Raw genomic sequence first — 14,324 nt, 5'->3', positions numbered from 1 at the left:
GAATGAAAAGTCTTCATTGGTTGGCAAAATGAAGGTTGGGATTACCTTAGGAAGAAAAATTTTAATTTAATTATAAGGATAGAAGCTAGATGAGTGAGAAGAAGCATGAATGGCAAGGGAAGAATTAAAGACAGTTTATGTGAACAATTCTTTGAAGTTATTTAGCTATAAAGTAGACCTATGAAAGAGAACTGTAGTCCAGGATTCATGTGACAATAATATTATGTTCTGTTCTTTTTGTACATTTTGTTCTAGGAATGTGATTCTCAATTTCCTAGTGACCTTAGTCATAAGAGGTTTTCATATAGCTTTCAGAATCCTCAACTTGATTAAATTCATTAAATTTAAATCACCATATTTATTGTTATCATAGATTATGTTACTTTTAACTATTTGTATGAAAAAGATTCTGTAAAATAAAAAGCAGACCCAGGAGAAAAAGACATTACTATTTGGAATCAAATTTATAGCTAACATGTCTATAGCTGACATGTCTAATTAGGAAGTCTATCACCTTAGATATTAAAAAATGTGCTGCAAAAGCAGCATCTGGGAGCCATACTGGTGGTCTTGAACTTGTCCCTTTTTTGCCTTTGCCTCATGATTAATCATATGCTTAAAATTATTAGCGATGCTTCATACTGGATAGCCATGTAAGTCTGATTTGACAATGCAATCATTGGTATTATGTGAAAGTTCTTGAGAAAGACAAAATCAAACATTTAGCAATGGAATAGAGGAATGCAAACTTGGGGTGAGGTGGGAAGTCTGAGAAAGAATAAACAGATAATCTAGAGAAAAAATATGAAGTATTATGGAGCCAAAGAAACAAGATTTTCTTTCTTTTTTTAAATGCACTTTTATTTTGGAATATGTTTAGCTTTACAGACTCTCGCTAAGGTAATACAGAGAATTTCCATATACTCTGATAATAAATGTCAAATGTAAATAGATAGCTATCCGCTACTTCACCATGCTCAGTCTGCATTGAGCATTTAATAAATTTTGTTTGCGCAATTGCAGGAAGCCTTGCAACTGTTGTTGGTGAGAGAATCTTCACAGCCCAGTTGGTCTTTCAACTGTTTACAGTTGCTGTAGGCATCTTCATACTCACAACTGTTGGCTGGAATAAAAACAAAGAAATTCGTCACTTTATTATCATTTTCCTCCATAGCAGCAACACAAATCACAAATTCAGTGTGAGTAAGGAGCGTGGAATTGAACAAAGAAGTTGGCATCATTCATTATACTCTGATGGCCATTTCATATCTCGAGGGACACATAAGTTCCCTTAGTTAAATTCACTGATTAAGCCATCATTTCTTTTAAAATATGAGCTTCTCCAAATGTTTCTAAAATGATTGACCTAATTCCCTCCCTCAGAAAACAGAGTAAAATGGATTTGACTGAATCTCTCTGGAACTGCACTATCCAAAATGATAGCCACTAGCCATGCAGTTTTTTAAATTTAAACTTAAATTAATTAAAATTAAATAGCATTGAAATTTCAGGTCCTCAGTGACCTTAGTTACATTTCAAGGGCTAAATAGCCAATGTATCTAGGGGCTACTTTACAGGGCAGTGCAAATATGGAATATTTCCAACATTGCAAAAGGTTGTATCGGACAATGTTGCCACTAGACTCTTATGACACTAATCTTTCAAGAAGTCATTATGAGAAAATGTGGATGTGAAATGTAAAAACAAGAGAATTTCACTATTACTATTGTACATTTCCAGTTGCATTTCCCTCAGAGGTTACACACTCAACAAATCTCAAACTAAATTTATCATCCTATCTACAAGTTTGGCATTTCTTTGGTATCCCTCCCCAACTCCCAACTCGATTCACCCAATCTCAGAGAAATGGCACTGCCAACTACTAAATAAGTCAAACCAGGAAATAGTAATCAACCTGAACTTGTTCCCCAGCACTTAACAAGCACAGGCAATAAGCACTGGATATTCTACTTTCTTCCTTTCTCTCATAAACTCTCCATTTCTCTTTGTTAATGTTGCCCTAATGCAGTAAAGACATCCATTTGTTTTTGAAGCCATGTTTTTCAATAGTTTCCACGCTGGCCAGGAGCACTTTCTAAAACACAATTCTGATCTCATCACTCTTCTGCATAAAATCTTTCAATTGGCTACTATTACTAATAGGATAAATTCCAAACTCCTTAACAAATAGTATTCAGCAGAGGTATGAGTATTTTCTTCTTTAGTTAATTTATGGCTTTTATATCATCAATAATCTGAATTATGGCTATACAGTTCATTCAGAAAGAATGCTACAGTTCAGTCTGGTGAATGATTTTAAAAGGTGAAAATTTCAGAACAACTGTATTGTTCCTAATAATTTTCATAATACATCCCAAGTAAACAAAAATAACAACTCTTTGTACCTCAATTCATAACAACACTGCAAATGAGATACACTATGGCATTAATTGTATTCTCTTTTGCTAAAATAGTTTCGAGGCTTCTGTGAACTAATAATACTATATACAGATTTGATAGACATTTTAAAATTACATAAAAGTTACTAGCAAACAAAAGTGCAGGTGGTTATTAAATTGAACTTGATGATTCTAATTAGACTATAAGGAAAATGAGGAATTTAGTATGACAAACTCATTGGCATATCAGGAATTATATTTGGTGTGCCTATCCACACAGAGTACATATTTTTATATTTGTACATACTTACTTTTTAAAAAATCACCTTTACTATAATGGCATTAACTTTGATGAAAAGAAAATTCATACTTAATTACAATAAATTATTTCCACAAAAATATTTATATATATATGCCAATAGGTAGTGGGTTCAACATAGTCACAAATACACATTGTTGGTAGATGTTTCTTTAGGTTACATATGCTATAACAGGTTTTCATTGCAAATAATGCATAGATATTGAATGGTGTAAATTTGTTGCTTAAACACATTCTGTTGAGTAATTTTATTGTTGTCTTTTGCATGAAGGCATTGCTTAAGTTGGTTACATTCAGATTTCCTAATTTTTTTGAAAAAGTATCAGTTCATTTTATTATACTAGCAAGTTAATGACTTCAAACTTACTGCATAGTCCATCGACACAGTCATTAGGGCACTTGGCACAAGGTGTTCCTTCCAGGTAGGGGGTATTTTCTCTGCTAATTACATTACCACTGAAATTTGAAATACAACATGTCAAACATTTTTTTTTTTCATTTTTTGGTTCAGTTTATGCTCCAAGCATCCATCGCCCTATATATCTGAATATTTCTTCAATGTTTTTAATTATGTCAGCTGAAAAACTAACATTCCCAATGTGTAGTCAGATAACTATGCAAAGTAAGAGAATAATTCACACATACACTCACTTCCTTGACCATAATCTCACAGCCTGAAATGGGATAAATAGGGTTTAAAGTTTTCAGAGCATATTTGAATGTGGCAACACTCTTCTCCTCTTGGTAGATTCAGTCAAATCGCTAAGTTCGAGCACCACAAGGAACTGCTATAGGTAAACTGTACCCTATAGGAGAAGCTACGGGGGGACAGAGGGAAAATACTTAATGTTAAATGTAATTCTATATTTTAAAAGGAAACTGTGGTTATTAATAGTTTCTATAATATGAACTGGAGAAAATAAAGCTCCATTTGGCTTATCAATGTAGGGGTGATATTTTCATGTAGTTTTTGTGTGTATTTTTAGAAGGCAGATGGGTTAGGAAGGCTTTTTGAATGTCTAGAAGATTTTGAGTGTGAGATTTTTGTATTTACCAAAATGGGAGTGTTAGAAAAAAATGTTTCACTACCACTAATCTCAGGGTATATTGGTCTCACAGTGATTAGCCTACACCTTATTGATGATTATTATCCTATTGGCCATTATCTGAAAATAGAAGGGAGTCAAAGTTTCTGTTGGAACAAGTGGGCCAAAGACTCAAGGCAAGCATCTGAATCTCAGTCTCCCTGCACAGAACACTGCTGTGTGTGTGAGCCCTTGGAAAATTTGTGAAATAAATAGATGTAAAAGTGTTTTGCAAGTTCTCACTCCTGCTTTCCCTCATTATTCACTCCAGCTCTTACTACAGATACCTGGCTCCAGGTGCCTCCCCTCTCACAACCAGGCAGTGAGTTCGGATCCATTCTCCTAGGGCTCTTCAGTTCTTTCAACTAAACTCTAATAAGTATTTGCAGGAAGGTCACACTTCTCAAACCAGAACCTGCATCATCTACAGTCTCATCTGAGGTATCTATAGTCTCAAAATAAATAATGTATGAAGCTTGATTTGGGGGGAAACAATCCCTCCAGTGGCAAGGAATTTCAAACATTAAATATAACATATGTGTTATGAATATATCTGCAATATGTCCATAGGAATTTTTAGAGATAATTCAAATGTATTGCTTATGGAAAGAGTATAATTCCTGCTATAAATAAAAATCTTAATGGGTGGTTCCTTCAGAGATTTTTGTGTGAAGTTCTGAGAAGCAAAGACTTACTACCTTTTCTTGACAATTTGAAATATATCAAGGATTTCTTGAAAAACCTTTGAGGCCCAAGATTCAATCAATTCTTAATGGTGTACTATAGATATTTTTAGATAAGCAGGAGTAGGAACATATGAGTACAATGGGCTAAAATCACTAAAATGTCATTCCGATCGGCTACCTCACCTTTAACCTTGGTCTTACCATCAAGCTTTCACTTTCTAGAAGGTGAGCTTAATAAAAACTGACAGTACCAAATCTAGAGAACAACACTCTGTGGATACCCATTGTGTCACCCTAAGCCTTGGGAAAAGCAATTGAGAGAGAAGACGAATCATTTTAGTCATGAGGGAAGACAGCTCCAGAACATTATACGTACTTGAAACTGAGAAGTTGGCCTTCATGTGAGAAGTAAAAAATTAGAAAACGTTTCTAAATATTTATCTCTCCCCTTCACTAAAATATGCTTTTTTTACTCTGGTTTGTCTATTACATGATAACTTAAAAATATCAAATTGCTGATGAGATTATTGGCAGCAAATTTGAAAGTATATACTTACGCAGGACAATATTGGCAAACATAGTAGTACTGTAGGCTATTTTGATTGGGACAATGGGCCATTCCACATCCAACTCGGAAAGATGAGTACCAAGCAACCTACATGCCCATAAGTGAAGATACAAAAGCACATTAGAGTAGACAGAAATATCAAAAAACAAATAGTAGGAAATTAAAAAAAAACACTGAAAAGAATGTTACTAATGTATTATGTTTTCATATACTTTATGGGTATATTTAGTTAAATTATTACATTAAAGTAAATTTTTTTTTAAATTACATTTTCATGTACATTCACTACTTTATCCATTTAGACTGTTCAAAAAATACAGTTTGTTTCCTTATCAAGAGCCTGCAGGCTTTTGACAAGTGACAGCTCACAGTTGAAATACCCACAAAATGCAAAGACTATTCTTCACCTACTTGAGATATTCCCCCAAATTCAACATTGGAATTAGTCAAAATTTGGAGAAGCTTTCTTTTTAGGCTGTTTATAGCAAAGGGATTTTCAATTGTTTCTCTTACCTGGGTATAATGTCCAACCATTGTTTCGGGTTGCTTTGGACCTACACCATAGATAAAGTCACGGTTCTCATCGTACCAAGATTGGATTGCACGTGACCATGAATCAGGTTGACTTGACATAAAGATATTCTCGCCACAGTTAATTGTACCTAAGAAAAAAATTGACCATTTATAGGGTAAGCAATAAAGCATGCAATGTTTGATATATATACATACATACATACATACATATATATATATATATATGTGTATATATATATCAGAGTGCAATGGCTGAATATATATATATATTATGCAATGCATATATAATACATATATAATAATACATACAATGTATATTTTATATTATATATATTATATGTATTATAATATATATGACATATATTATCTAATATATATATACACACACATAGGGAGTTCCTTATCAACTATAAGGTAAATAGCTTCTAGATGTGCCAAACACACTGAAGCTGAAGTCAACATGTAAAATTTTGAGTAGATGAAGTCCTCTTTCTTTAATATCTACCTCCCCTAGACACATTCATTTACATATTAGATTTTTCATGAGTGTATGCCTCATGTGCTCTCAGCTGCATATTGTAAGGTTGCTGAAAGCAGGCAGCAACTGTAATAATATTCTTTTATTTTCACCCACACTTACCAGAGATTTTTCATGTACAGCAAATTGAACACATGTTGAACATTGTTATTTTGTGTAATATTTGAAAGAAATCTGACACTCCGTCTTTAACAGCCCCAAGTATGAAGGAAATGACACCAGAAGGAACAATATTTCCAAAGTTTATGGACCTCCCCTCCATCAGCAAATAAAAATGTCACAGGCCAACTTCTCCTCAAAGAATTAGGAAAAAAAGTGCTTTGAAGCCCAGAAACATTTCAATATATTTTTCAAACCTTGAGAGCAATATTTATGTTTGGATGGCTTGAAATGTAATGTCTACATGCTAAAGGGAGTGTAAGCTACTCTTGGATAGCTCCTTTAAGAGGGAAAGAAAGAAGCTGAAATTTTAATAGTAGACTAGGGTCTTCAAAACCATTTGTTTCAATCTGACTGAACACAGTCATCCCTCTTCATGATTGTATTAAATTATAGTATCAAAAACACAAATAACAATGGCAGTCCTGTTTTCAAAACAGGGAAATTATTTACTGCATTCAAATTGTGCTTGCCTATATCTGTCATTTTTGCTAATTTAAGAAATATATATATATATATATATATATATATATATACATATGTATATATATTATCTAATAGTTCATACATATGATATTTTATTTAATTGTATTTATGTTCCTTGTGTAGAGGTTGTTTCTTATAGATTATTTTGAGTCTAATATAATATTGCATGCATTGTAAGTACCCAGAATATAAAAGACTTGACTTATAGAATAAGTCATCAAAAATGAAAAAAAGATGCTAGTGTTAAGTATTTCTGAGGAAAATTCAGAAACTGTTCGATGAATACAGCATACTTCATACATCCAGAAATAAATAGTGTTCATAACACAAATAGCTCCATAATATGAAAAAGGCTCTGGGTTAGAAGTCAGAAATTCTAATTTTAAATTTCCTACATATGACACTAATTATCAATCATTTTCCCCCTGAAAGTCAGTTTCCTAAAATAGAGAAAGAGATGATACCAGACCTGTTTTACTCATGAGATGGTTATGAGGCACAATGTGATATTGTGTGAGACAGTTTTTGTAAAATATAGAAAACTCAACAAGCACAAGGTGGTGATGCTCAGAGTTTTTTTTTTTTCTTTTTTCTCACACATAGGTACTTCAACTTGGAAAATTCAGCATTAGAAATATTTCATAAAGATTTCTTAATGCAACATAAAAAAATGGACCCTTATTATTTTACTTGTTCATGTACTCAATAAATATTGATTTACGTACCAGTTTTTCGATCCGTACTGTGTTTGTAAAGGCACTTGTTTGCCCACTCTTGGGCATTTGCTGCTGCCTCGCTGTCCCATTTCTAAAACAAATAGGGGGAAAACATACACACTTAATGACTCAAACAACAAAAGAGCGTATGCTTTGTAATGAGATTGGTAGGTTCATTCATTACTATACAATTTTTGCACATTTGTATTCTGATTATCATTATAATCAGACATATTTTTTGATGTGCCTTTTTCTTCTCCACAAACAAATATAGATAGTATGGCTACCCTAAGCACCTGGAAAAAAAAAAATCTAAGATATTAGGTTGGTGCAAAAGTAATTGCAGTTTAAAAGGTTAAAAATAAAGGCAAAAACTGCAATTACTTTTGCACCAACCTAATTAATCGTCTGTTTATGACAGCACAGTAAGCACAACTCGAGATTTTTAGTAGGGGGCCTACTCTAAATACCAATAAACATGGATGTATTGAGATTAGTTTTTCCTATCATACTGGCTGGCATACTTCATTCCTAGTTCCTTTTTTCCCCCTCTGAAAACATACGGGAGACATATGGTCTTTCGTCCTAGGCCCAGAAAAGTGGGCTGTTGTTTACCCTAAATGTCAAAGATCTTAAAGGGAAAAGATCTTCTCGATCCTAGATTAGGAAAGAGAATGAGAAAAAAACAGAATGGCCCCTGACTGGATGTCCAAAGATTTAGTTTTAATTCTACCTCCACACATTAAATAGCCCTATAAACTAGACAAGTTATTTAACCATTATAAAATGAAATTAAGAATTTCTGCCCTGTCCCATGGAGCTAATGAAGCTTAAGCTTTGAGCCCCTCATTTGCATAGGCCCTTCCAACATTGTGCTAATGGACCTCAAAATATATTTTGTCATTCAATTGTTTTATTTTTTTTTATATGCAGTGGTAAGATAGTTTTGAAGCTTAAAGAAGTTTCCTTTAAGCTTCAAGCCAGCAAAACTTGAATTTCCCCAAAAAATATGTCTCCCAGAAAAGGTGTAAGGGGGAGCATAGGGGGAGTGGACATCAGTAATGAGGATAATAGCAATGATGATATTGTAGGTCTGACTGTACAGAGAAGGACTGGACAGAGAGCTACTACAGCCAGAGAATTTATTAGAAAACTGTTTTGGATCCAAAGGAACAGAAAATACTGAGAAAAAGTGTCGAAAAGTCAATTTATCAAGGACAGAAGGCACATACTAATGTCAGGGCCAGGGTCTTAACGCAGAATTCATGAAGGGGCTTCAGGGCCTCCCTGGGCCCCTGGAATTGTATGTGAATTGTATGTACATGCATTTTTTTTTTCTGGGAATAGAAATTCCACTCATGCAGATGGGAAACTCTGTAATGGTCATGATAGCGAATCAATTCTGACAGATTATACTATTCTAGTGAATAGAACATATAATGGTAGGAGGATATACAATTTATGAGCAAAAATAGTATGCGGAATGCAAAAAGAAAAATATTTCTGCATGGTAGATAACAAAGTGCAAATGAAATAACAAATCCCGAACTTCCTGTCACCACGTTCCTGAGAGATCTTGTTTGCTAGGTACCGGCACTTGTCACAGCTGGCTCAAGCCACTTTTCTTATGTTACTGCCTCTTACCATCTTCAGCATGTTGCTGGCAGGTGGAGAGACAGCTCTCCTCAGGTCATTGTGTTTATTTACAATCTCTTGTTGGACTTCTTTTAGGGAGGTGCTCAATGCATCAATATTTGGATCCTAAAGGGAAGCCAAATTAAAATTATTATTATTTTGTTAAAGTTGTGAAAATTGCATACGAGTGAATAAGTTTATGCAAGAGAACAATGATTATTTAAAAAGTGTCCAGTTCAAACCAATATTAATTATTAAGCATTGCTAAGGAATCCGAGCCAACATTATGACTTTTAAATAGGAAAGAAATAGTGTTAAATTTTAAAGTAGGAGATATAATTCATGGCATGGAAATTAAAAACACCTCTTAGGCCGGGAATACCAATTTCTAGTCTTTTTATTTTATTTTATTAGTTTCAGGTGTACAAGACAAGGTAATACTTAGACGTTCATCATTTCTATCCCTCACACTGTGAACCCCCCACCCCCCATCCACTATCCCTTCGACCTCCATTTCAATTTCTAGTCTTAACGTGATTTTTCTAGACATATGAGTGATAACATAACAACAAAGATACAAGATAGGAATCATTAAGACATTTTCTCATTTACTCTCAATCAGGATGTAGCAAGGGAACGGTAAGAGCAGGGGCAGGTGACTCATTCTAGATTTTAAGGGGAACTTTAACCTGACATGATGTCTGTGTTTAGAGAAAAAAATGCTTAGTCCAAATACATGCAATACTAGCAAATTATTCTACCTATTATACAGCAGATTTTATGGAGTTGCTCAAAAGACAGTTTTATATTATTGAAGAAAACTCCAAGACAGTTTGGAGGGAGCAAAGCTATCTAATTAATGGATTATTGTTTACTTCATTCCTTTCAGTAACAGAAATACAATTAAGGTATTAAATCAGATGCTCATCATTATTCTCAGTTGTCAAGACATGGAAACAACTGAAGTATTCTTCAATAAATGATTGGATAAAGAAGTTGTGGTACATATACACAATGCAATGTTACTCGGCCTTAAGAAAAAATAAAATACTGCCATTTGCAACAACATGGATGAATCGTGAGAATACATTGAGTGAAATAAGTCAGATGAAAAAAGTCAAGAAACATATGAGTGCACTCATATGTAGAATATAAAACTGGAAGCAGCAAACCAACAAAACAAACAAAAACTCATGGAAAATAGTACGATGGTTACCAGAGGGAAGGAGGGATGAAAGGAGGTAAAAAAGGGTAAAGGGGGTCAAATATGTGGTAACAGAAGGAGATTTGACTCTGGGTGATGCACACACAATGCAATATACAGATAATGTAGTACAGAATTGTGCACTTGAAAACTATGTGATTTTATTAACTAATGTCACCCCAATAAAATAAAAAAAATCAATCAGATGTTTAACTTATATTTTTGGTTTATCTTGGTGTGTGTATAGTGGGGGTTCAGCCTGGAGGTAGAATAGGGTGTGTGAATTATTTCATAAAGTGTACATAATCCCATGACCTAAATTTACACAAGAATGTGAAGTTATATTAGCATGAGCAAAATTTTGAAGTACAAATGTAAACAGACAGGGCCCTTTATTGCTTTCCCTGGCACCATGGGATAAGTTATTCTCTCCTTCCTGCAATCCTGAGTTCCCTTGAAGCTCCCCAGACCTATGAGAACATAGGCCTGACCACATTTTATTGCCACTATGTACTTATGTATCCATTTCTCCCACTTGCTTACATGTTCCTAAGGACTGGGACCAAGAGTGAATGCCATTGTACCCACAGATCCAGCACTTTCCCAGCTACTGGTTCCTAAGTTAGCAAGGATGAACATGTGAAATAGTAGCAGTGGTCGATCTCTGCATCATCTAAAAGCATAAAATAACAGCCTTGGGTATGTCCCGTTAACCCTCAAAGCCCTGCTTAAAATAGTTTCATTTAAAGGCACATCAAAATTGGGTCCCAGAGAAAGGAGAAGTAATTATTTCCTGCTTTGTATACAGTCTTCCTTTGCAGGTAAAAAATTCTACTGATGAAGACATGCCTTTGTTGTTTTTAAAATAAGTATCAGTAAAGCTTTTATTAGGGGACAGGTGAAAAATTTTGAATATGCAAAGTTTCAGAATAAAGTGGATAAAATATGATATCTATCGATCCTTAAAGAGTTTATATTGGATAAGCAATATGACATAAATAATTATAATATCACATGATACATAAAATGATAGGTGGGATGTACTAGATATAGAAGAAGCAGAAATCAATTCTTCCTGATTGAGGTTAAGAAAGGTCTAACAAAAGATGGTCTGGATTGGGGTTTTGAGAGATGAATAGTGTTTTCTAGGCATCTTTTTCTGTGAAGGCACAGAAAACCATACTGGGCAGAGGGTAGGTAAAGCACCTGATCAGCAAACATTTAGTGGTGCAAGAGACAAATGATATCTCCCTTTTTAATAATTTTATCAATGAAAACTAGGAGGTGGACTAGAGCGGTAACGCGGGATTGAAAAGGGCCATGAAAGGAAATATTTAGGAAAGAAATTGGGAAGGCAGCACACTTCTTGAATGAAGCCCTTAGTGGTGAAAAGATTGTCTTCAGATTGAAAATTTGATTATGGTAAACTAATGACTATTTTTGAATGTTAAATGAGGTTTGCCGCAGTGTCAGAATTTTCTGGTCTGTCTGAGGGGTCCTAGCTAATCTCTATGCCCTAAACTAAAGAAGGATGTGGGAACAGATAGCAATTACCAAAGCTGCTCATATTCAAAGGTTTTCTGATCAGGAGATACTTTCTATGGACCACTACACACTGATGGAAGAGGATAATTTATCTTGTTCTTGGGATTGTCAAAGTGAAGCAGCATATTAGAAATAATTATAGCGTCTTATGTTACACATAATAATTGTAAAAATTAAGAAAAAATCCAAACACTTAAAATCTTTAGTAAATTTTCTTCTCATAATAATAATAATAATAAATAGGTATAATTATCCTCACCTACTAACTATGAAAATTAAATGTGGTGATGTATGTGAAGAAGTGTTGCCAATTTGAGATTATGTAAACATATTGTTATTTTTCTGTGTGGATCACATCAAAATTGATTAAGTCAAAGGAAATCAGAAAAGATATTATATGAGGAGTTGTGTTAACTTTTAAACCTATAGATCAGTGCTGTCAATAGAAAAATAATTAAAGCTTCACATGTAATTTTAATTTTTTGGTGGCCACTTTAAAAAAGAAAAAAACAAACATTAAATTTATATTTAAATCTATTTTATTTAATATATTCAAAATGTTTCCATCATTCCATCATATAATCCATATTAAAATTATTAATAAGATATTTTACCTCCTTTTTTAAATGAAGTCCGCTATGTGTTATATTTACACAGATCTCAATTCTGACTATCAATATTTCCAGTGTTAGTACCTTCATGTGGCTACAGGCTACCATTTTGAGCAACAGCCTTAGATTTAATTTTGTTAAGTACCTTGAGCAATCAATGAGTTCTTTGTGATATACTAGACACTCTAGCACTTTTTACTTTTGAAAATTGATCTAGTAGCTTGCTGTTCCCCAAAGTTGATTGTATCATTCTGAAAAGATTTTCAACCTTGACCATACCTGTCCATTTGCAGGAAAGAATGGGAGCAACACAGGAGCCAGAAACAGCAACACTGGGAATACTGCCATTGCTGGGAAAACAAAGGAAACAAAGACCAGCATTAGAATGCTGAGTGAACGAATTTCTGAGGAACATGGGAAAAACGAAATGAACAATGTAATGATCTCAGATATACCAAATTCATTAGTAGAACAAAAGAAGATTCGTCACATGGTGCCAGTAGAATGATAATGGATTCATTCAGCCCCAGAAGCAAGCCTCCAGTGGAGACCATAAAGACTAAAGCGCTTGAATTAATACATCTATAAATGTTAAGTTTACACACTTCCAGCCTAGTTCCTTCCACAGTCTTGTCTATGGAGCTAAGCTACTCTTTTCAAGTTCTAGTAATGGCTTCTTCTCCTTGCCCATTTAGGAGTAGTAATAGCTCCCAACTATTGCTGTTACTGCTGTACTGCTGTGCTGCTTGGGGCTTTCCTTAAATCCTGCTTACCTTTATAAATATCCCCTTATTAACATCTCTTCAGTTAACCAGTTATCATGTACCATTTCTTTCTGGCTAGGCCTCTGGCTCATATATTTGCTATTCCTAGAAAGAAGTAAATGTACTAAGAAGTGTTTTGTTTTGTTTTTTAAACACTTTCAGCCATTCTTCTCAGTTCTGTCCATGCAGCCAGTGTAGTCTTCATACCCACTCAAAGCTTTTTATTTATTACAATGCCCCACATTTAAAAAATGCAATTCTCTCCTTTGGATCTAAACATTGAAAATCATTTTGAAAGGATTAACAATCCAATTTGTATGAATACCCTTAATATGCTCACTAATTCAACTTTTTGGAATCCTGAGGATATAAAAACATTAGGCATACACTTTTATCACATTAACATTTGTATGGGTAAGACATTATAATTAATTTATATTCAATAACAGGAAGGTAGCATGTCTAAATAAACTAGAATACATCCTCTTATTAGAGTATATTAGACATAAAATTATGTGCATGATGATTTTGTAACAAGGAAAATGCTTATGCTTCAGGGTTAAATTAAAAAAAAAAAATAAAACCATATACTACATGGGAGATCTTCAGTCTTCTGTTATGGATGAAAGTTTGTGCCCTCCCAAAATTCATGTTAAAGTCTTAACCCCAGTGTGGCTGTATTTGTCTTTGGGAATCTAAGGAAGAAATGAAGTTTAAACAAGGTCGTAAAGATGGGCCCTGACCCAATAGGGTTAGTGTTTAGATAGGGAGAGACATAAGAGTGTCCCCCCACCCTACCCGCACACACAGAGAAGAGGCCATGTGGGAACATAGGGAGAAGGTGGCTGTCTGCAAGCCAAGAAGAGAGTCCTCACCAGAAACTGACCATGGTGACACCCTGATCTCAGACTTTTAACTCCAGACCTGTGAGAAAATAAACTTCTGTTGTTTAAGCCACCTGGGCTTAAACAACAGAAGAATGTGTATGAGTCTGCTATGGTAGCCTAAGCAGACTCATACACATGCTCATGCGTACTATTTGAGGGTTAGATCATTTTCAGGTGTGTTCTAAGGT

General features: G+C 34.2%; 1 protein-coding gene across 1 annotated transcript; it reads right to left on the bottom strand.

Moving 5' to 3' along the window:
* Positions 1-995: 995 nt before the first annotated feature.
* On the bottom strand, positions 996-12,833 carry LOC308494961 (cysteine-rich secretory protein 3-like; the record flags this gene model as incomplete). The annotated part of the gene is made up of 7 exons (XM_081042986.1): positions 996-1,123; positions 3,086-3,174; positions 5,047-5,144; positions 5,571-5,719; positions 7,500-7,581; positions 9,135-9,251; positions 12,765-12,833. 7 exons carry the CDS (start codon positions 12,831-12,833, stop codon positions 996-998), a joined length of 732 nt encoding a protein of 243 aa, XP_080899112.1.
* Positions 12,834-14,324: the final 1,491 nt, after the last annotated feature.

This window comes from Rhinolophus hipposideros (assembly GCF_964194185.1).
Source record: "Rhinolophus hipposideros genome assembly, chromosome: 3".
Lineage (NCBI taxonomy): Eukaryota > Metazoa > Chordata > Mammalia > Chiroptera > Rhinolophidae > Rhinolophus > Rhinolophus hipposideros.
The sequence above is the reverse complement of the archived record's forward strand: the minus strand, read 5'-3'. Positions and strand labels throughout refer to the sequence as shown.